The following is a 24,903-nucleotide window of genomic DNA, read 5'->3' on the forward strand; positions in this document are numbered from 1 at the left end:
CTCTTGTACTGCTGGAGTGAGCTGTAAATTGCTACAACCTTTCCAATGAACAATTCGGCAATACATTTCAAATGCCTTTTAAAAAACTGTGTGTATAGTCTCTAAACTAAAAATTCCACTTCTAGAAATTTATCCTTAGGAAATCGTAGAGGAAGTGCGCAATGATTTATTTTCAAGGATGTTCTTTGTAGTGTTGTTTATAATAGCAAAACACTGGAAACACCCTAAATGTCCCAGAGAAAGAGAACTAGTTAAGTTGTTGTACATTTAGGAACAGTCCTGTGATATTTAGAAACTAAAAATTACACTGCTGAATGTAGTTATTGATATGAAAACTGTTCAAAATAGATTAAATTTAAACGTTTGAAACATTATGGTAGATTATATTTTGCAAAGAAATATAAACATATCCATGGAAAGAATTTTGGAGAGATATGCAGTGAAATGGCAACTACTGTCTCTGAAACAAAGGCAGTAGAGATTTAAAAGTTTTCTTTTCACTAAACTTTATCTTCTCTCTTTCCTACAATACACATATAATACTTGGGTTAAAAAGTTATTTTTAAAAATGTATTCTCTATATTTCAAAACAAGGTTTTATAAAGGATTTTATATATATATATATATATTATATATATATATTTGTTAAAGTGTTTTTATAAAACTTTCAAGAGTATAATATTTTAACGTCACTTTCTTATACAGTTTGTTAATGGAAATTGCTTCGTTTGAAGAGAATAAAATTACACAAAGTCAGGTTACTCCTGTATCCTTTTGGAATTTGATCTCCATACCTCTGCCCTATACATTTATCAGCAAAGAATATTAAAAACAAAATATGGTCACTTGATAAGAGTAAATGAGATGTTCCTTTCCAACCTGTCCATAGGGCGCCATTACTCTGGACCTACTCTACAGGTGCAAAGAGAACAGTCTGCAAGGGGCAAGTCCAAACTCTTCAGCCTAAAGCACGTGACTCTTAGGTTCTGGGGCCCACCGTCTTAATAGGTATCATCCCCTGTCCTTCCCCAACCCCTTCATCCTACACACATCCAGTTGCCATCTCCTGAACCCACACCCCCTGCCTGCACCCACACACCACCCACTGCTTGAGGACTCGCCCCTGCTTGCATCCTCACCTACACTCACCACCTGCTTTGGGTGTCTGTCCTCCACGCTCTTGAGGTGTAAGCACTTATCGTGAATCTCTGGGCAGGGAACTGATAAAAAGACAGGAGGCCCTGTCCCTGCCCTGATGGTGGAGCCCACCCTGGGCTCCCCACAAACTCCCTGGGCCAGGCATGGATGGTGCCACTGTAGACAGTGTTGTTTAGGGTTCAGGTCAGTGTGTGGGGTCCCAGCTCACTCCTCAACTCCACAGAGCACCCAGTAGAAGCTTCCAGGTCTCCTCCATGGCCCATGACAGGTCAGCAAAGTTTTCTTGCTTCTGGCCCACCCACCATAACAGAAGGGAGCTCACGAGGTCCCACAAGATTCAAAAGGCCTTATCTCTTTCCTCAACTATGCATGTGAAGGAGAAAGGGGAGGGGGCAACAGGATGAGCTCCAACCAAGGGTCAACTTTGCCTCTGTTCAGGGGTGGCATCCCACACCCTCTGCCCCAGGTAGTGATGCAGCTCAGAACCTGCCACCTAACCTCACGACTAAGCCTGGATTTTTGTGGTTTTCTGCTCATTTCATTATTTTTTTTTTAATTGAAGTATAGTTGATTTACAAAGTTGTGTTAATTTCTGCTGTACAGCACAGTGATTCAGTTATACATATATATACATTCTTTTTCATATTCTTTTCCATTATGGTTTATCACAGGATATTGAATACAGTTCCCTGTGCTATACAGTAGGACCTTACTGGTTATCTATTTTATATATACTAGTTTGCATCTGCTAATCCCAAACTCCCAATACTTCCTTCCCCTATCTCCCTCCCCCTTGGCAACCGCAAGTCTGTTCTCCATGTCTGTGAGTCTGTTTCTGTTTCGCAGATAAGTTCATTTGTGTCCTATTTTAGATCCCACATATAAGTGATATCATATGGTATTTGTCTTTCTCTTTCTGACTTACTTCACTTAATATGATAATCTCTAGTTTCATCCATGTTGCTGCAAATGGCATTATTTTGTTCTGAGTAGTATTCCATTGTATGTATGTACCACACCTTCTTTATCCATTCATCTGTTGATGGACATTTATAAAACAATGTGCAGCCTCCAAGGACCCATAGGATAATGACTAAGCTGAATTTAACTGAGTTATTGAGCATTTATAATATACACAAGTACTTCAGGGATTCAGAACTGGCCAAGACAAAGATGCTGAGAATCTACCGAGGTAGGCAGCCATGAAGACAACCCACAAAGCAGAATGAAATCTGTGTTATCCAAGCAGGACAGGAGTACAGAGAAGCAGCAACTGATCCCAACAAGGAAAAAAGGGAAAGGCTTCACCAGAAGGGTTTGGCTTGAGCCTGCATTAACAAAAAGGATTTTGACAGAAGTAGGGTGACAAAAGCAGAGAAGACCTTTAGTTTAGGGGAACAGCTTGAGCCCAGCTTCACACCCACAGAGGCATGAAATATCTGATGGTTTTGAGGGACATGTGAGAAGTTTGGTGTGGCTGGAGTGGAGGGTTTAAGAGGGAGCACAGAGACATAGGAGGATGGAAATGAAAGTTGGAGACAGATCAAGGAGAGCCTTGAGGATCTTGCTAAGAAGGCTAGACTTTATGATCTAGGAATTTCAGAGTCATTGAAAATGTCTGAGGAATCAAAGAATGTCTTAAGTTACATCAAGCACAGCAAAGTTGGTGATCAAATAAAAGGCTTTATTGGGAGCCAGAATACCCATATTTGGGCTCTGATTCAACCGTGCTTTAGATGTAAAAGTTAACCTCTCTAGAATTTGTTTTCTTCTTTCTGTGGGTAATTAAGTGAAATGTTAGGGGAAGAGAAAAGTAAATGAGATAACGTATGTGAAAGCACTTTGCCAACAATAACACATTACAGAGCAATAATGCAACCACGCACTGGATTTTGCATTGCAAACTCTGCTAAAATGAAATAAACAATCTATTATCACAGGGTCAGCCTCTTCCTCTAAACACAAAAGTCTGATTTATCACTTTATTTTAAGAAGTTTTCGGAGGTGCTTCTGTGAGATGAACCAAGAGCCACTACAGATAAGTTGTTTTGTTTTCAGCCCTCCAGTCCAATTGTTTTGAAAACATCTGTGTCATCACTCCACATTTCGTGGACATCAAAATGGTAAACCCCCATGGTACAGGGTAAAAGAAACAGGAAGCCATCTCTCTCTCTGCAGTTTCTTATTTGTACCTTAGATTACATGGTTAATATCCAAAAGTTTTACAAATGCTATTTCAGTAAACTGGGATTAAAACAATAAATAAAAGCAAAGCAGAGTTGCACCGTTTAAGGTTTGGGTGGGGAAGCAGGGGGAGGAGGGACAAGCAGTGGGTGGGATTAGGGTTGAACATTTTTTTTACATTTCCCTGAAACTGGATTCTGCCCTAGTAGAGTTCCACTGCTGCCAGGAAAATATTAAGTAGATATTTAAATTAAGCAAAAGGATATTGCATTGCTGAAGACATACTGTGCCTTCTTGAAACAAAATACCTCATGTAGGCAAACATCCTGTTTCAGAGACCCCCAACCCCACCCCAGAGGAATGAATAAAAGCAAGATTAAGCAAGAACCAAATTGGTGATAATATAAGCTCTGAGTGTCATTTTTCTTGAACAATATCAATGTAAAATATTGGCTTCCAGAAAGAAAAATCACCCTTGGTAATGAAAAAATACCAACAAAAATAAAATGTACTTCTGAATCATATCAAAATCCTATGAGGTCTTTGTTTATAAAACCAGACCTTGGTGAGCCTGCCAGTCTGCTGTCCCACACACTCAGAAGCCTGCAAAAATAAGATTTAGCATGTTGCCTCCTCATTGGAACAGACTTTACATTTATAAGGAAGCTTAATAAAGAGAACTAGCTCACATTTGAGCTTCACTCCACAAGAAACTGAAATTTGAGCTCAAGTAAAGAGCCTACGTCAAGGCTACTTCTGAACCTTTTCATCTCCATACTATGAATGGGGCTCAGTTATTGTTTTGATAATTACTGATTTCTAATTTTATGACACTTTGGCCAGTGAAGGAGGTTTAAGATACTGAGTTTTTGAATACTGGTTGTTACTCCTCTGGTGGCCAATTTCTGCAAATTGACCATGCTTAAAAAGAAGGCTTATCTTCTAATTGTTGAGTGCAGGTTTCTATGAATAACCACTAGATCAAAATTAGTAATGCATATATAATTTTCATGTCATTGATCTATCAAAGACTGAGAAAGGCAAATTTAAATCTCTCACTAAGGTGGATTTGTCTATTTCTCTGTACAGTTCTTTATGTATTTTGAGGCTATGCTATTAGGTATATACAACTTTATCACTGTTATATATTCTTCATAAATGTAAACTGTTTTTATTATGTGATAACCCTCCACTTTCTCCAGTAATGTTTTCTGCTTTCTGTTTCCATTCTCGTCAGCTTTATTTTGACTGAAATTTAACTACTATATCTTATCCCATCTATTTGCTGCCATTCCTTCTCTGTGTTAGATGTTTGTGTAAATAGTATATACATAACTAACTTTAGAATAATTTTTTAAAAAATTATTAAAAATTATTATTTTTAATAATTTAAAAATAATAATATTTTAATAATATATTTAAATTATTAAAAATTATTAAAAATTCATCACTTTCTGTCTTTAATGGCAAGTTTGGTCTACTTACATTTATTGTTACTGATATATCTGATTTCTACCACTTTACGCTTTCTATTATTGCTATGGCTGTTCTTTATTTCTCCTTTCCAAATACCTGATTGGATTGATCTATTTTTCTTTGCTCCTTTTTTGTTTCTCTACTTGTTAATCTTTAAACAAAATCTAAAGTTAATCACCAAATGTCCTGCTCCCAAAGAATGGAAGGAATTTAGGAACCCTCAACACTAGTCATTCCTCCTTATAAGATAATGTTGGCCAGTATTTTTATTCCACCTTATTAGAGTCTGTAAAAGGTAAAAAAAGAAAGGTTAAGAGCCCAGAAGGTAACTAGAGTTTTGTCAGTTTCTCCCAGGTCACTGGAGATTTCCTTCTACTGCCCCTCTGTGCCCTGTTTTGTTGTTGAGAAGTCTGCTGTCCTCATAACTGTCATTATCTTCAGATAGTCTGTCTTTTTTCTTTAGTGCTGGCTCTAAAGTACTTTGTCTTTGGTGTTCTTCAGTCTTACCATAATGTAATTAGAGAAGATGAAGTCTTATTTATCCTTCTCTGACTGGTGTTTCCTGTATTTGGAGAATGGTGTTGTCCACCAATTTTGGGAAAGTCTTAGCTTCTATCTCTTCCAATATTTCATCTCTTCCGTTCTCTTTATTTTCTCTTGCTGGAACTTCTATTAGATCTACATAAGACATTACTATGAGTCCTTCCCAACTGTTGACTTTTTTTCTCATTTTCTACCCCTTTGTCACGTGCTGCACTCTGAAAACAATCTCAAGTCTCCCTTCTCTAATTCACTCTTTGATTTTTTCAGATCAACTGCTTAATCCATCTACTGAGTTTTTGGTATTTTTTTTGTTTTGTTTTGTTTTTGGTATTTTTTGACACTGAATTTTGAAAACTGTTTTGTGTTTCTAGGAATTCTATTGTTTCTTCCTCAAGATTATCTATTCTTTTCCATAATATCTGCTTCCCCTCTTTTTTGGTTCCTTCTTTTATGTATCTAGTCACTTTTAAATCTACTCACTTTATATTCTCTATCATACTTCAATTATCTAATATTCTTGAGGGTTTAATCTGTTGTTTCTGCTGAATCTTGGTCTTGGTAGATTGTTTCTTCCTGTTTTTCAAAACTTGGGGTTGCAGAATCATTTTCTGTGGGTCTTTGTAGGAATTCTGTAAAGCCTGGATTGAAGGCAAGCTTCTCCAGGAAGATTTTGTACTTACTTCCTCCAGGTGCCCAAGGTTATCACTAGCTCATAACTACTTTTCAATGGTTAATCTCTGACTCAGGATTGTTGGACCACACAGTTGTGTGCATGTGTGTATAGGGTAAGGGGAGGGATCATGCCCAACTCCTGCTTTGTGCAAGACCAAGATCTCATTTCCTGCCCCTAATTAACCTTTAAAACCTAAATCTCTGTATTAATAGACATTGGAACCCCACCCCCATTCACGCCACCTAAGGCAACCAGGTGACAACATGAGAATGGGCTGCCCTGTTCTCAGTTCCCCGCTTTGTTTTAGTCCCTAAGAAATTCACTGACTTTCTTCTCAGTTCAGCTATGCATTTAAAAGGACGTTGGATTCTATGCATAATTTCCAGGTGCTCCACAAGAGATCCTTTTAAGTTCAATATTTTACTAGAACCAAGAGTCTTCTCTGCATATTTTTTACCCATTTACTTTAAAACTTTTCCATTTTCAATGCAGCTGTCAACCTAGCTCACACTATGCTCCACTTCATTCATTTATTAATTAATCAACTGTCAAAAGTTAATTGTACATATGAATTGCTCAATACCCTACAGCATAAAAACTGTAAAAAAAAATGTGCCTACTTTAAACTCTCTGAGAATCAACAATTCCATTATGTATTTTATTCAAAACATACATGACTACACTATTTTTGTTGGGCTCTAAAGATCCCTTTGAAACTCTGACATGCCAAAATATTTCAGTGGATGGAGACATTCTTAACTCCTCTTGAGTGGATTATCTAGTTTGGGGATTTTGGTTTTCTTTATTTGTTCCCCCATTACCTCCCCTTAGTTATTCCGTGACAACGCTGCTTATGCCCATCATGTTTTAGAAATAGAGTGACTTGTTCCATTTCAAAGTCTCTCCCTGCTTGGGTTTTCTTTCTTTGCCCCTCTTTAAACGTTGGTGTCCCTGGAGTTTTGTCCTCGGTCCTCCATTCTCCTCACTTCATAGATATCCCTGGGCGTCTAGGCTCTCACGTTCCAACTACAACACACACGCTGTATTGGTTTCCAAGGGATGCCATTAACAGAGGACCACATACTAAGTGGCTTAAAACAACAGGAACGTGGTCCCTCATAGTCCTGGAGGCTAGAAGTCTGAAATCAAGCTGTCAGGAGGGCTGTGCTCCCTCTGGGACTCTGGATAAAATTCTTCCTTTCCTCTTCCATATTCTGGTGGTGGCTGGCAATCCTCAGCGTTCCTTAGCTTGCAGCTGCATCCTTCCAATCTCTGCCTCCATCTTTACATGGCCTTCTCCCTGTGTCTTCACATCATCTTCTCTCCATGTATGTCTGGGTCCAAATGTCCCCTCTTGATAAGGACACCGGTCGTTTTATTAGGCCCACCCTTGTGACCTCATCTTGACTTGATCAAATCTGAAAATACTCTATTTCCAAATCAGGTCACATTCCAAGGCACCAGAAATTAGGACGTCGACATATTTTTTTTGTGGGGGAACAATTCAACCCGTAATACACGCTTATCCCTTGAGCCTAGCGCTTTCTCCCAAACGCCTGACCAAATATGAAGAGAAGAGCTGCAATTTTTGGAGGTATCACTATAGCCCAAGCACTGTTGATGCACTTCACACATAGGTCTTATTTAATCCATACAGCACCATATGAGGTAGGCATTACTATCATCCTTATTGTAGTGGCAAAAAAACTAAGGATCAGCAAGATTAAATGACTTCCCAGAGCTAGAAAATGGCATAGTTTAGAACTCACGTGCAGTGACCCCATGATAAAGAATTTTAACCCTAGCTCTACATGGGCCCACTGAACTGCCTTGTGGGTATCACATGGACATCTTAAGTACAGGATGAACCAAACCAGAATTATCTATCTTAGTTTTTTTTTTTAACTTTACTAACATCCACCCAGCCATTCTTGCCAAATCAAAGCTATTTTCAATGCGATTCTTTTCTTGGTTTACAGGAAAAACAGAGAAATCATTATCATCATGGAAATGTAAAGGTTACGGGCTGAGCAACAGACGATCTTGAAAATCTCCTTTATCTCTTGACTTAATACTTACATCTCCTTTGAAAAGGCCATTTCAGAATCTACAACAATTTAACAAATTTATTCCACCATTCTATTACCTTGTGTTCTTCCTGGACATTTCTGATCATGTAGGATAGGAATAAGAGCTCAGACTATGGATTCAGACAGAACTGGGTTAGAATTCTGGCTCTCCACATCATTGGCTAGGACATCTTGGGCTACTATCTTATCTTCCCTAGTTTTAGTTTCTTTATCTGTAAAGTGAGAATAATAAATAGTCCCTAGACCATAGGATAGTTGTGGGATTTAAGTGAGATAATCCCTTTTTAATAAAGAACATGGCCAACTGCCTGACAACAGTGTGCACTCAACAGAGGGTGACTGTTGCTATTTCTGTCTTTATCATTTCAGTCACACGTATAACCCAATGGCAGTTTCCTCAATTCAGCTCACAGTTTAAAAATATAATTAGTTTTGACTTTAGGATTTAAGTTTTAGTTGGTCTGGTTGTTTAGTTGCTTGACTTAGCATAAAAAATTGTAACCAGAAGCTTATAGAAACACATTCCATAATGCAGACATAATGGGAGAGATCTTTGGAAGTGTTTAGAGGCATGACAAAGTAAAATAAGTAAAATAAAGAAATGTATAGTTTATAGAAAACAAATGTGTGGTTACCAAAGGGGAAAGGGAAGGAGGGGTACAAATTAGGGGTGTGGGATTAACAGAGACAAACTTTTATGTATAAAACAGATAAGCAACAAGGATAGACTGTATAGCACAGGGAATAATACCCATTATCTTATAATAACCTATCATGGAGTATAATCTTCAAAAATACTGAATCACTGTGTTATACACCTGAAACTAACACAATATTGTAAATCAACTATACTTCCATTAAAAAAAAAAAAAAGAAATGTGTAGCTTTACCAAGAAGTTCTTTAAGTATAAATGAGCACAGGCCTGGGAATTGGCTCTGGTCTCACCCATCTCCGCGTGTGTCCTCGGGAAAGTTGTTTCATCTCCCTAGGGCTCGATTTTGTCATGTTTAAGAGTTTTATGATAGTTAATTGTATGTTTCCACTTGACTAGATCACGGGATGCCTAGATATTTAGTTAAACATTATTTCTGGGTGTGTCCGTGAGGGTGTTTCCAGAAGATACCAGCGTCTGAATTGTGAGACTGAGTAAAGCACAGACAGGGAGAGGGGGACAGAGAGAGAGAAAGATTGGTTCTGCTTCTTTGGAGAACCCTGCCTAATACAAAGCTGAACGAAGATCACCAAGAATCTTGTACATCCGTCTCCTGTGATTCTGTGGTTCCCACTAACTAAAGCCGGATTCCCATTCACTCAAATAAATGCATGTTTACTGACTTCTGCACACAGGCCATGAGCTTGCTGCTTTGGCTGGTGGTGAAGAATATGCAAAAGACAAAATCACCAACTCAGGATGCTCACAATCTAATAGAACAGACAGGCTTATAAATAACTAAGTCTAATAAGATTAAATCGTAGTAATATGTTGGTCATCTGGGCTTGGTTGGAGAGTGTATTCTTCTATTGCTTCTTATTCGTCTGCTTTCAAGCCCAGCTTGGAGATGTCCTATGTAGAAAGGACCGTGTGCAGGTCATGAGAGACTTCTGCCACTCTGAAAACTCAAAATCCTGCCTTTCTAAGAAACCAGACCAGCAGACTCACACTGGGCGTACGCTCTCTGTCTGCACTGAGCTGTTTGCTAATGTAAGTCACTCTGTCCGTGGAGGATGTCACAAGAAGCAGGCTGGCACTACTTGGTACTGCCACTGAGGCAGGATGGTGGTCACGACTGTAGCCTCAGTGAAGCCCGAACATTAAGCCCAGGGATCCTGCTTTTAGGATTCTGCACCAATAAAAATATTGCCTTCCCTGTGAAACTTTTTTGAAAACAGGCATTAATTCCCCAAATGGCTCTTTTTACACTGGCCACCAGGAAGCTCAGAGCCATACTGGAAGCTTAGCTACAGCATATTGGCCAAGCTTGTGGCCAAAATGGCTGCATTCCTCCTTCATGTGACCTTGGTTTTCCATTAATATTTGTAATTGCCTTAGTACTGATCTCATACAAACAAACATCAGTTTCTAACTGATCAGTAGCTTGGTTCACATGATTATCAGTAGTTTAGTTCACAAGGCATCTCAAATCCTTCATGGAATTAAATGCTATGTCCAGTATACAGATGCATTATAGAATATAGTATAAAACCAAATAAAGTGTGGCAATGAAAGAATTGGTAAGACGTTGGCAGAGAAGCAATGAAGGTGCCAGCAGATCAAGGATGGCTTCCTAGACAAGGTGGATTTCAAAGATGCCTTGAAAAGTGAGAAGGATTTGTTAGCAGAGAGAGGAAGGGCATTCCATCAGCGGGAACAGCATGGGCGAGGACACTTGTGACAACGCAGCACAGGAGTAGAATGATGTGACTGGAGGGCAGGACAGGGTGGAGGCTGCAAAGGGATTTAGAAATCTTGTCATCAGGGAACAAAGGAAGCTTTTCTTTACTAGTCATGTTTACAGTCATCTTGTTCCTCAGCTATTTTGAAACATGTCTGAATCACTCATTTGAGCTCTTAATCATACTCTCTGCTGTCACGAATTACTTAACTTCATGTGGCTGGGTCTTATCTGCTTCTCACAGGCTTTGGTCATTTCCTCTGTGACTGGTGTGAGAGTAGCAAGTACCCAGTAAATACCTCACGCATTGAGTAGAAGTTACCCAGCAGGGAGGGCCTGAGGAAGACACAATACAAGAAGTTCTAGCCATGTGTGTTTGGGGGCCAGGAACAGGGGGTTTTAAATCACATAAGAGCTTTTATCCTTGGTGACTAGAATATTCTAAGTGCTCAGTAAATGAATGAATGAATGGATGGATGGATGGATGAATGAATGAATGGATGAATGAATGAATGCAGACAAGGAGCTAGTTAAAAGATGAACGTGGCAACTTTTTGTCTCTGAGACTTCTGACTCCCAAGAGCATTTGTGCTCAAAGTGGATATTTAGAAAATAAAAATAGAAGTGTTTGGGCTTCCCTGGTGGCGCAGTGGTTGAGAGTCTGCCTGCCGATGCAGGGGACACGGGTTCGTGCCCCGGTCCGGGAAGATCCCACATACCACGGAGCGGCTGGGCCCATGAGCCATGGCCGCTGAGCCTGCGCGTCCGGAGCCTGTGCTCCGCAACAGGAGAGGCCACATCAGTGAGAAGCCCGTATACCGCAAAAAAAAAAAAAAAAAAAAAAAAGAAATGTCTGAAAAGCCCCATGCCTTAGCACCCATTTTAGGGAATAAAAATAAAGAAAAAGAAAAATCTTCTCAAAATGATGTAAGCTGCTGAAACCAGAGGTTCTGTTGCATTTTGGTCAGCGTTCTGCAACTCTGAAGAAAAGTGGATGAAGACCGTGCCTTACTCTTTGCCAGCTCTCTCAGTTAGCACATCGCTGAGCATATTGTCAAGGCCAAAAAAATAACAGTGACTGCCGGAGGCCACCCGGCACACGGAGGGACAGCATCAGAGGCTGCAGAGGCTTCATCAGACATCACAAAACTTACGTTCTCTAGAACATATTAGTTCCATTGTACAATGGGGACCCATTCTTTCTAAAAATCGATCTGTGTTCACAGCCTTGGTGAAGAAGAACTGGAAATACCACCTGGAAGTCAGATTCCCAGGTTGTCCCCGAGTTGTCTCAGCTGTTGATGGGAGCACAGCAAAATGTATAAGGCTGAGTATTGCGCTTGACCTGATCTGTCTGAATGGAGCTCAGCGCTGCCACCAATGAATGGAGCTGCGGGGCTTCTTCCTCAGCTCTCACACTGTGTTTTGTGCCTTCAATGGCCCTGTATTTCCCTTTGAGTGCCCTGATACAGGACCTTTACAGAATTTATTGTGCCAGCCGATGACAGCCCCCAAAACACACCTGAAGGGAAAAGTTTTAGGACAATTCTTTCTTTTGCCAACTTCCTTTTCTAAATGATGCCTTTATTTCAAACAATGAAGGTGTATGAAAGCAAAATTGATTTAGTGTCTTCTATCTAGCTTAGAGCACCTCAAACCTTATAATTTATGAAAATCACACAGGAACGTGTTAACTATGTAAAATCCTCAACCCCACGCCAGGATTCATAAAATTTAGAGATGGGCATTTTAAAATCATAAGTCTCCCAGGGAACCCTGATGCAAGTGGTTCCGGTCACACTTGGGAGAAACATTTCCCAGTCAGCCTCCAAATTAAGCTGAGCCAGCAAAGAGCCATTTAACTGGGTCCCATGTCAGGGCCCCTCTTATTAAGACTGATTTCACCGAATGATACTTTGATCTACAACTGTGAACATGAGAAACAGCCCAACCCCCTGAGATGTAGACCCAGATATACAGATATTCACGCCAAATAGATAGATAGATAGACAGACAGGTATGATACATAGATATAAATGATAGAGACAGACAGATAAATGATAGATAGATATAGATAAATGATAGATATACAGATGATAGAAAGAATAGATGATGAAAGAGAAAGAGAAAGAAAGAAAGAAAGAGAGGGAGGAAAGAAGGAAGGAAGGAAAAAAGGAAGGGAGGAAGAGAGAGAAAGAAAGGAAGAACAGGTGTGATGTACTGTCTAACCACTACACTTTGAGGGGGAGGGGCACAATCACCAACCTTGCCAGGATGACAGGTGTAAGCCAGGGTTTCCCAGAATGTCTGGCAGCTCTACTGACTATTTGTCTTGTGACGTCCCTGTTACCCTCCTACAATAAACCCAGGAACCCATTTTTCCCTAGACTCAGAATTAATAGCTGGGCCACTTTCCCACATTTGTTTTCTTTTTATTCTAGGGACACTGAGGCATGTATTGATGGAAGCATCTCCACACAGCCTGCTGACACCTTGGACCCAAATAACACCCGCTTTCTGCAACTGTGCAGGATCTAAAAGTTTGCGTTAAAAATATATACATATATATATACATATATACACAAACATACAAACCCCCTCCTGGTTTCACCGTCTGTTAAGTTCTTACTTTAGCCCCTGTTCTCTATCCGTTTACTCTGAATATGGATTCTGTCTTGTTCCTTTATTTATATTTGTGTGAGCTTTCTTAAATCCATTTTGAAACAAGGAGAGAGTGTAAATATATCCAATGAAGGTATACATTTATTCATTAGGGTTATTTTATGAGTTTCTTTAAAGCTCTTGAGTTAAAGACAGTGAGTCTCAAAACCAGGAACTTTGAGAAGTGAGGAATTCAGGTACAAGAGCCCAATCTGAACACAGACAATACCCCAAGTTCTGCTGTTTCTTCTCACTAACACACCCACCTTCAGGCCAGTGTGTATCAGGACCATTTTTAGGTCTAGGACATGAATGTCAGTATGTAGGTGATCGATGGTGCAAGTGCTTCAGAGTAAATAATGGGTTTTTTTTCTGGGGGGGGGTGGTTATCTTTTTGATTTGCACCTATGAGTGCCAATCAATGTGTTTAAGTAGTAGGAACTATATGAACCAGTCAGAACCAGGTTTGGAGAATTCTACCTAAGTATACGGAGTTCTCTACACCCAAAATGTGCCCAAGTGAGGTGCCTGGATCCCAGAGCTGGGGCCTAAGGTACAGAGGCAGCAGCTGACAGAGTGGTCCCCACGTCCTGCCGTCTCTACGCTGGGGAATTTTCTGGATGGTGCAACGCAGCTGTGTGTGTGTGTGTTCATCTGTGTGTCTGTGTATGAACACACACACGGGAGGCTTGACCAATAACTGAAAGGCTCACAACTTGCAAAACCAGCCACAAGGAGCTCTCTTACAAACCCTGTCAACTGAATAACTGCCTCTGCATTGGCGTGAAGCAACCAAAGGAGGGGACAGCTAAAAGAGGACTTTCTTCAGGAGATGAAACCAGCCTTTACACAGACACTTAATATGAGCCAATCTGTGCAACCAGGCTTCCACCCAACTGACTGACATTTAATGAGCACCTACTACCTATACCTAGATCACAAATGGTGGATGCTTTGACTTGATTCAATTGCTTCTTTGCCTCTTTCCCATGTAAATATCTCTCCTGTTTTCTAAACAGTTTATTTCACATAGGAAGCCGCGAGTCTGGCCCTACCGGAAAGGATATTGATGACATCAAAGGCTGCTGCTGGCAGGACAGAAATAGGACCTCGTCAGTGAAAAGGATATAATGGCACCAGGCTTAGCTCCTGGGTCTGCGATTCTACAGGGAACCCAGATAAGCATCTTTAACATGGGCCTCTCCTCAGATTGACTCTCTCACCTTAGAGAACTAAAAAGACCTTGTTTTGCGTAAACTGAAGAAAATACTTTCTTAAGGAGGAAGGCAAAGGGTGAGATGGGCTTGGACGGACATCCTCTGGGATTCTGTTATCCCGTTCAGCGTCAGCCAGTGTCCGAGGCAACAGCATCCCTGCCCTCCCAGTCCTCTCCAGGCACATGTCTGTTCTCAAGCCTTTTTTAGGTACCACACATCCCGGATGGGCATCTCGGACATCTGCTCTTCCATATTTTTTCCCATTCAACAGGAAATGCCTCCTGTTCTAAGTCTCAGTAACAAGTCTCAGGAATGCAGCTTAGTTCCCATGATCAAACCAAATACACGCCCTCTGCATAAATGCCAACTGTCTTTCAAGAAACACGAAAACCAGCTTTGTCCCTCTCCTACGGCACACTTGAGACTCTCCACTGTCTTACAACGTGCGCTTCCAGATCAGGGACGGATGATCCCTTTCGTACCTATAACTGCATCAAATCATTTTGCTGCAAAGCCACACAGTGACAACCCTGAAGAGAAACCCAGTCCAGGAACCCAAGTCAGAGGTTTTGCCAAGGACTCTGCACTCTGAACTCTCCTGTTCGGAAAGCAACGGGAACAGAAGTCCACTGGATGTGACCTGATGCAGAAGGAGGGGCAGGGGTGGGAATCACACCACAGAGGGGATTTGAACCCATCTGCCATCACACTTCATGGAGATGAATAGAGGTGACTTCTGCGGCAAGGGAGAATCAAGTTTGCACCAACCTCACCCATGCACACCTCTTATTACTCCAGCAACAAGGGGCAGCCCGGACAGGACTACCCAGTGGCTAGGCACCCCTTCATCCATTCCTCCCTCAGTTAATATTCATTGAGCACCTAGTATACACCAGGTACTGCACCTGGCCATGGAGGTAGGGCCTTTGTGGGGCTTACATTCTATTGAGGGAGGAGATAATAAGAGAGCTTTCACATAAATGTCCACTATAGTGACAGATGGGAATAAAGGCAATAAAGGAAAATGAAGCAGGTGGGGGGTTGAGAGTCACTGGGTTGAGTGGGGAGGGGGCGACTCTGGATGGAGTGGTCAGGAAAGGCTTCTGAAGAGATGTTTGCACAGAGCCCCAGTGAAGGACAGAACTCCCTGGAACCAAGGGGGTTTTGGGCTGAGGCAACAGCCAGTTCAGCCCCTGAGGCGGAACAAGAGGGGGACCAGGCGGCTGCAGTGGGTGATGGGAGGGAACCGGCAGGGCTACTGCAAGGGGCTGAGATTCATTCCAACCCCCCTCCCCCCCCCCCGAAAGGAAGAGAACGAAGGAGTCAGAAGGGCCTGAGCTCTAACTCGGCCTCTTATTAACTGCAGGCTGACCTCTCCAAGCTTCAGTTTCCTCATCAGGGCACTTGTGACAAAGACACTACCTATTTCCCAAGATTTCATGACACCAAACTTTCTATGTCTGCACATCGCTCACCAAATACCTAATATAGAGTCAGGACCCACTGAGTTGTCACCGTTGCTATTGTGGTGATATTTTTGGTTTTATGTAGTGTATTTCCTCTGAGGAGGTTTAAGGCATCCTTCCTATTACCTTTAGTTTTGCTAAATAAATAAATTCCTGGCATTCTCCTCAAATCCAGAGCCATTGTTTTGGCTTGGGTTTAGAACTACTTCTGGTAAAGAATTTTTCTGGCTCTCAGAGTCTGTGTTATATGTCAGTGATAGCTGGAATTTCAGAGTTTGAGATCAAACAATATAGGGCTCCCAACTGTTAATTTTGCTAGATAAAAAAAACTTTTAAAGCCTACCTTCTATTATAAATAGCACCTCATAAAAGAAAGGCTATTTAACACCAAATAACCTCAGAGAAAAGCCAATTCTTCCTTAGAGAGGTCACTTTTCATGGATTCTCTCTCTCTCTCTCTCTCTCTCTTTCACACACACACACATACACACACACACAAAGAGCAGTGAACATTTCACTGTGGGTGGACCAACTTCTGCTGGCTTCCATTTACAACCATTGCTCCAGGCAGTGGAGGGTGACCAATGCCAAGGGTAAGAAGAGAGAGCCGAATGAAGTTCTAGGAAGGCGTGGGTCGCTGACCGAGCCTCTGACCTGCTGGGACGATAACTCGGCGCTCGTTCGTGGTCATGTTTGGGGGCGGCATATGCTTCTCCTCCATGTAGCCGCTGTAATTCATCCCGACAGTGTCCGTGCTACCCACCATCTTCCCTCCTTTGGCCATGCTGCATTCATCGGGGGAGTTCCTGGAGGGGAAGAAGACACATCCTTCCATTATTGCGGCAACCCAGAGCCCTCCTCCCTGTCTCCGCGTGATACCCAGAGAAGCAAGGAGGGGCAAGGTGGAGGGGTGTGAGGAAGGGCGAGGAGACTGTGAAAAGACAAATGCAGTGTCTGTGATGAACCGAATGGCTGTGTTTCTTCCAAATTTATATTTTGAACCTTTAATCCCCACGTGATGGCATTTGGAGGTGGGGCCTTGGGGAGATAATTAAGTTTACACAAGGTCCTGAGGGTGAGGCCCCTATGATGGGATTAGTGGCCCTTATAAGAAGGCAAAGAGACCAGATACCTCTCTCTGTCTCTGTCTCTCTCCTCTTTGCCACTGAGTTTACAGTGAGAAGGTGGCCATCCTCCACCCAAGAAGAGAGCTGTCTCCAGACATCAACCCTGCCAGCAACTTGATCTTTGACTTCCAGTCTACAGAACTGTTATTTAAGCACCCGCCCCCCACTGCCCCAGTCCATGGTATTTTGTGATGGCAGCCCAAGCAGACTAAGACAGTGCCCCTGCTCAGTGGAAGCAGAGGGCAGGCACGTGGGAAGCAAAGCTGCCACCTGCCTTCTATTTCTCCAGCCAGCTCCTTCTGAAACTGTCGTGTCAAACCCCCTTCCATGACAACTGACTGGAAACACTTGCAAGGAGCAGGGAACTGGCGCTTGTTCTCCCCGTGTGACTGTAAACAGGCCACGCACACAGATGCTGGGAGACGACCCTCAGCAAGGTTTATCCTAGAGTGCACGCCTCTTCACAACCTCAGAACGAAATCCTTGTGCTCAATTTCAAATCCCTGCAGCCAATCTTTAGACACAGAGTTTGAAGGCCCCCAGTGTTCCTGGCTCAGGTGCAGGCAGGAAGATCAGAGGAGGGAGAAGGACAGGGGACCCCAGCAGCCCTGTAGGACTAGGATTGGTGGTGGGGGGGAACCAGCTATGCGCCTGCAGAAAGGAGTCAGCTGCTGGGCCTTGGGGAACAGCTCACAGGGCTGTTGTTTGTTAAGACAGCCATGGCCTCTTGGACAAAGACAAACCTGCCTTTCTAAAAAAAGAAAAAAAGGGGAATATAAATTTTTAAGTGAGACTGGAAAGTTATTGGACATGGTGAAATCATACATAATGGGGAAACTCCAAACAGAAAATGCAGCTTAACCAGGAAACAGAAAAATGTTTTTTTCTGAGGGATCTTGATGGTTGGGTTATGTCTTCTAAGGTGGACTTCTAGAAATTTCCTCTCAAGTGCTACCCAACACAGGATTCTTCATACTCTTAGGAATCTACGCATCTCCATTGGATGTTAGATTTCCATCCCCATGTCTGAGGCCCTGATGGTTGTGGGCTCCACTCCAGTGAGCCTTCCTTTGTCTCCTCCACACTTTGTTTGCTGGAACTCTGCAGCCAATTTGCAGAATCTTGGAACTATAGGCCTGGCATGGACATGACCTTCAAGTCAGAGATGGTCTGAGGCATTGAGGCAGAAGGGCACTCTCTGGGTGGGGCAGCACTGAGGTGGGGTGGAAAAGGTCATTCTAGACCCAAGAGCCATGGCAGGGGTGTGGACAGGAAGAGCAGACCAAAGGCCCTGGAAAGAGTTTGTTCAGCGTCTGGGAACTCTGAAAATACAGATTTGTTCTCAGCATCCCTTGCACATGTCTGGTGCTGATGGAGGGAGCTTAGGGCTGATGATGAGGAAGAAGCAGGTATGTCTGTGCATGGAGGTTATAGTTGGGGTCATCCAGGACTAAGTTCCTACCATGGGCCTGGAAATACACAGCCCTGTTTCATGGCATCCTCACAGCTGTACTAACATGAAGGAAATTTAAAAATAATAGCAGTCGGAGTTCCCACGGTGCGAACCCTCTATATTTCCAATGCTGCCTACACGTGCATTATTTCCTCTTGATGCTGTTTTTCCTGGCTTCCAACATTTATCTCTAAAAGACCCATCCTAATATCAAAACACTGAATGTCTTCACTTGAGACTTAGTTTCCTTTCCCTTTGGAAAATTCCATCAGTTGAGTGGAGTATGTATGTTTTGGTCCGTTGGTCTCAAGGAGAGAAGTTACTAGGGAAGAGAGTTAAAGGGGTTTGTTTCTTTAGGAAAAAGACTTTAGATGCTACTTGGGTGATGAGTGTCACTCAAGTACCATCTGTAAGATCTAAGATGAGCACTGTTCAGATTCATTCGTTCACTCCTCCATTTAGACTATTTTTTATTGAGTGCCTGATGTACAGCAGGCACCGTAAATCCTTTCTTCTCCAGCAAGGCAGTTATCCATCTAAAAAGTTAAAAGTCAAAGAGATGTATAGAATTACAGAAAGAGGAAACATGGGGGATTATGGACCATAGGTTCCAACTCTCCCATTTTCCTACAATTCAATTGTTCAATTTCCATCTCTGAGGACGAGAGCTCTAGGAACAAATCAGTTTTCCCATGGCATTAAAATAGATCCCTCATCAAATACAGAGATATAATGAGCTATTAAATTGCATTTTACCAGAGCTTTCCAAAAATATGTGTAAGTATTTAAAACAGGGGCAGTCTTCAATATGGTTACTTTGTCTTCATCTTATAACCAGAAGACATAATTCATCTCATTAAGCTTTTCCAGCCAGCTTTCATTGTGAAAAAAAGCAGCAGAATGAAACCCTATTTTCAAACGTTGTACCTTCAGTTCAATAAAAAAAATTGTCTTTTTTCCACTGTATTTTGTTTTAGCTTCAGAGGAAGACAGAAGGGAACCATGTTTGTGATCACTTCAAACAGTTTTTGAATCTAAGTAATAAATCTAACAGAACTCCAACCCCAAAGAGGGGAGAGGTCACCCCATAGGGCCACTGACATACGAGACTCAAGGCAGGTATTCAATAAATACTGGTTAAAGGGGCCCCAGGTCATTCACCTTGTTTATTCTCTTGGAAATTTTAATAGCAAAAGAGTAGCATATATATATGTTGCTGTGTTCTGAGAGCTTAACAGTTACCAATCCTCACAACAGCCTGGTACAGCGGCTAGCTGGCATTAGCTCCCTTTCTCAGATGTGTAAACTGATGACACAAAAGAGAAGGGAATTGCTCCAGGTCTCAGAGCCAGGAGGAGGCAGAACTGAGGCTTGAAGCTGGGCAGCCTCTACTCACTGGCCACACTTATAACCCCCGCACAGACAGCCCCACCCAGTAAAGCTAAGATGGCTAGGATGGCGGCCCTTTAAAAAGTAAAGCAGATCCTTGTTTCAGAAAGGCATCAGGAACGCCCTGCCCCACACGTTACTCTGGCTTAGGGTGTGCACTGTGATACATACACGATTCATAGTCTAGGCCACCATCCTTGCCCCTGGACTGTTCATTCCCCAGCACAGCAGATGTGTGACCCATCCAGAGCGTATCTAAAAAGACGGAAATAAGAAAGAGAGGGAAATCCTGGAGGAGGATTTTTTTCATGGACTTTAGACACTGCTATTTTAAGAAAAAGAAATCTTAACATGATTCAGAGAATTGCAAAGTGTATATTGAAAAGTCTCCCAATAAATGCGTTTTCAGCTCTTTGCCCAGCTGTGGTAAGAAGAGATCCACACCGGAAACCTGCCCCTTGCTTACTGCACTGTTTAGCTCTACCTTCATCATGCATTCCGAGAAGTCACAGGGAGAAGCTCCCACAGACAGCCTGGTATCCTACCTGTACCAAGCCTAGAACAGAGGATCCCACGTTCTCTATTCTAACATGGTAAAGGTTTGAGCATTCAGTACATTACTTTGAAATGCACATAGCAAAGAGCATCCCTTTAAATATGATATTCTGGGTATTCACATATGTGTTCTTTAACAGTTCCTGTGAAAGTTCTAAGGCAATTCATTAGGTGCCTGCTAAATGGGTAATTAATTGGTGAATATGAAAGTTCTCTGTCTTATTATTTGGGGCATCAATTTCTTTATTGCTAATAAGCATGGTTCAAGATATTTCTCTCAAAGACTCTATCATTTAAGGGCATGGAAAAGTGATTATGCAAGTCAAACCACAGTGAGATATCACTTCACACCTGTCAAGATGGCTATTATAAAAACAAAACCCAAAAGATAACAAGTGTTGGTGAGGATGTAGAGAAATTGGAACCCTCGCGTACTGTTGGTGGGAATGCAAAATGGTACAGCTGCACTGGAAAACAGTATAGCGGTTCCTTGAAACATTTTTAAAGAAAACAACCATATGATCCAGCAATCCAACTTATGCCTAATTATCCAAAAGAATTAAAATCAGGCAAGAGATAGTAGCACTTCTAGCTTCACTACAGTACCATTCACAATAGTCAAGGTGTGGAAACAACCTGTATGTCCATTGATGGATGAATAGATAAAGAAAATGTGGTACACTCATACAATAGAATACTATTCTCCTTAAAAAGAAGGAAATTTGGAAATAGATGACAGCATGGATGAACCTTGAGAACATTATACTTAGTGAAAAAAGCCAGTCACAGAAAGACAAATACTGCCCGATTCCCCCTTATATGAGGTATCTAAAAAAGTCAAATTCAGAGAATCAAAGAGTGAAATGTTGGCTTCCAGGAGCTGGGGGAGGGAGAAGTGGTGAAGTTACTAATCAACCATCATAAAGTCTCAGTCAAGTAGAATGAAAAGGCTCCAGAGATCTGCTGTACTACTTGGTACCTTTGGTCAACAATAAGGTACACTTAAACATTTGTTTAAAAGGTAGATCTCGTGTTGTGTTCTTACCACAATAAAATAAATTAAAAATGATTGTGTCTTAACCATATTCTCAGATTCACATTTTCAGGTCTGGGTTCTATTTATAACCCACAAAACACTGGTCTTGACAACCCCATACAGTATGTGGCACCAGTGAGAGGGAAGAGAAGGCAGGAAGACCGCTCACAGCAGGAGAAATCCCACATGGGGCTGGGGCTGCCATGAGAGGGGGAGGCTGATTCAGACTGAAGAATTTCAGGAAGGCACTGGACAACAGCTGGGGTGCCAGAAAGTTGGGTGTATCAGCCTCCAAGCCCCTTAAAATATCCTTGGGGCCAAACAACTTCAGGAGTTTAATCTCTGCAGCAATCTAACAGATTTCCATGCCACTTGGGTATAATTGCGGTCACTCTAGGAAATAGAGAAATAATGTAGAAAGACCCCCTCAACCTTCATGATGAACAAGACAGGGGGTTGGTGCCCTTCTTCTGATAACTGGAGACACATGCCCAACTAAGATGGCCTGCTGAGCCTCAATTAATTAATCGCTTTTAAGTAGCATTTGGAGAATTAAGGTGAGTTGAGAACATGATCATTGACTTCTTAAAACATACTAGTATTATGAATTAATGATGAAAGAACATAGCAAAGAATATCAAATAAATTGGAAAAATCTACTATATTTAAATTAAGGTGAGAAGTCAGACATGCTGCCAAACTCCGCTGGGTTCTCGTAGGGTTACAGAAACAGAGGGCTGGGAAACTCCATTCCCAAGCCCCCAGGCAGGACTCTCCAGAAGCTACTTGGATGAACAAATGCTTAGCTTATATTAACATTTTTCTAAGGAGGAGAGTCCAACATCTCCCTCTGCAGCTCCAGAGTTATATTTATGTGTATGTGTGGTGGCTCTGAATATACTTTCTTCCCCTGTCCTTCCTCAAACTATGTGACATTTGAGGTGGACTGCAAAAATGCACACAAGACATAAACGATCAAAGGAATGGAAGTGAAGGTTATATGAGGGCAGAAAAGCAATTAACCAAGAGATAAAATCAGCACATTGAGTAAGCTTCCTATTTATAGTTGTTCAAGGTAGAACATCAATCTATCTCTGAACTTCCTACTTGCCAAAGCAAAAAAGGAATCTATCCTGTGACAATTCAAGGTGTCAAAAAGATACATCTGAACCAGTCACTCAGCAGAAGCAAAGCTTTTCCTGGGCTGGAACTTGAGAGAAGTTTCTCTCGTGGCTTCTCTTGCAGAGAACTGGGTGATTCGGGAAGCAGTATCCTTCCCAGCGTCCCATAACAGACCTGAGAACATACCACACACAAAGCAGGATGCTCCAATCACACAGCTCACAGCTGCTTCAGCTACAGGAACTGGGAGACTGTATTTCCTCAGCCAGCGCTCCATGCTTACCACTTCTCGACACTGATTTTGGAAAGAACCAGCCAACCAGAAAAATGGGTGCAAAAATATAAAAAATAAATGATTAAAAACCGAAAACAATCTGAGAGATGGAATGCTACATATTCCAGTTTCCACAGGCTTCTAAGTTATATGTTTTAAATTCAAATTTGCCTCTGCATGGTGGGCAAACGAATATTTACAGACCTCATTTGTTTCATCTTCTAGCCCGTATCTGACTGCTTTTACTCATGCTAGGGATGGCTCCAAACGCTTTTCATGTATTCATGTTATAGTGAAACATTCAAAATGGTGCTTAACACACAGTAAACGCTATGCGTTAGCTGTTATTATTCATCTCATCCACACAACTCCACGAGGTCAAATACCAATAAGCAGCAGCAATATTACAGCTGACTTGCAGAGAGGATGGAGGCAGGTTGTGCCCAAGGTTACACAACCAGTAGTGGAGCAGCTGGGATTTGAACCTACAGAGTTGGGGTCCTGAGTCCAAGGACTTGACCACCATGCTATAGGACCTCCCCTGGTAACTCCACACGAATGGTCTCTTTCACAGACATAACACCTAATGGGATGGACCCTCAGAAGACTCAAGGTCATCACTATTGGGTATTTTCTGAAGAATATCCTGGGAGTGGCCCTGAAGACAGTCATGGATAGGGCGGCAGATGTGAGATGAGTAGGGCCAGCCCTGTGCAGACAAAGGCAGAGCCTCCTGGGAGACGCTAAAGGCGGCAATGTTTATTTGGACATACATACGAATTTTGATAAGTCTGGTTTAAGAAAAAGGTGGCCACCTCGATTTACAGTTGAACATCATATGTCCCTCCCCAAACCTTCCTTGAGGCACTCAGCAGGATGCAAGCTCTGCAGAGATGATGGGTGAACATTCATGAGTGTGAGGAAATCAGACAAGAAGTGTCTGTGCTCAGAAAGGAGAGTGGGAATGCCTGTGACTCAGATCGTGGGTCTAAGAAGACAGAACTGAGAACCAGGACAGAAGCTGGACCACTGAGAAAGTAGTCCATCTAATTTTTTTAAGATTAAGCGGACCCCAGCCCGATACAAAAGCTTCTTTTAGCTGTTTCCATAATCCTTTTCTTTGAAAAGGGGTAATGTGCCTATAAAAATGTACCAAGACATTAAAATTAGGGCTTTGGTTTTTGAAAAACAAAATAAACTTGACATCTGACATTGGTTTTCTCACATCAGAGTCTACTTACAGCAGGGCAGATTCCATCACAGAAACAGCCCGCAGTGAAATGGCATAGATGTGAACGTTAGCTTGACAAGGATGCGCTGTGCCCTGAGCTGAGTGTGAATGGACCTCATTCATCCAAGCATGTCACTGAATGCAGCCTCAAGTGACAGGGCCGAGCTCACCAGCCACCTTAAATCTGTGATCCACCCTCACTTCACAACAGTTAGTGGAGGCACTCAGGCCTGAGAGAAAGCCCAAGGCAAGTCAAAATCGAATTTGGGCAAAACTGATATAACTTCTCCTGGTGGTGGCAAACCCGCTGGTCCTCTAGAAAATCTACCCATTCTTCAAGCCCCATCCTCCTTCCTGTTCCTGAATTCCTCTTGCACTTGGAGACGGCTTTCCCCTGCCTCGTTCTCCATCACATGCTGGTGGAGTAATGTTTTTTTTCACATTTGAAATGCATTTTTTTTTTTTTTGCGGTACTTGGGCCTCTCAGTGCTGTGGCCTCTCCCGTTGCGGAGCACAGGCTCCGGACGCGCAGGCTCAGCGGCCATGGCTCACGGGCCCAGCTGCTCCGCAGCATGTGGGATCTTCCCAGACCGGGGCACGAACCCGTGTCCCCTGCATCGGCAGGCGGACTCTCAACCACTGCGCCACCAGGGAAGCCCTGAAATGCATATTTTTTTAAAAAACCTTTTATTGGAGTATAGTTAATTTACAATGTTGTGTTAGTTTCGGGTGTACAGCAAAGTGATTCAGTTACACATATGCATATATCCATTCTTTTTTAGATTCTTTTCCCATATAGGTTATTACAGAATATTGAGTAGAGCTCCCTGGGCTATACAGTAGGTCCTTATTAA

At 42.2% G+C, this 24,903-nt stretch overlaps 1 protein-coding gene across 7 annotated transcripts in view; it reads right to left on the reverse strand.

Annotated features, from left to right (window-relative positions):
• The window catches only part of ERG (ETS transcription factor ERG), a 279,139-nt gene that overhangs the window by 25,086 nt on the left and 229,150 nt on the right, over positions 1–24,903 (reverse strand). For all 7 annotated transcript variants that reach the window (XM_073804510.1, XM_073804509.1, XM_004317073.4 and 4 more), the window contains one exon: positions 16,517–16,668. In XM_073804510.1, the coding sequence (XP_073660611.1) occupies positions 16,517–16,668 (152 nt within the window). The remainder of the gene's footprint in view (positions 1–16,516; positions 16,669–24,903) is intronic.

Source organism: Tursiops truncatus, chromosome 4, assembly GCF_011762595.2.
Source record: "Tursiops truncatus isolate mTurTru1 chromosome 4, mTurTru1.mat.Y, whole genome shotgun sequence".
NCBI lineage: Eukaryota > Metazoa > Chordata > Mammalia > Artiodactyla > Delphinidae > Tursiops > Tursiops truncatus.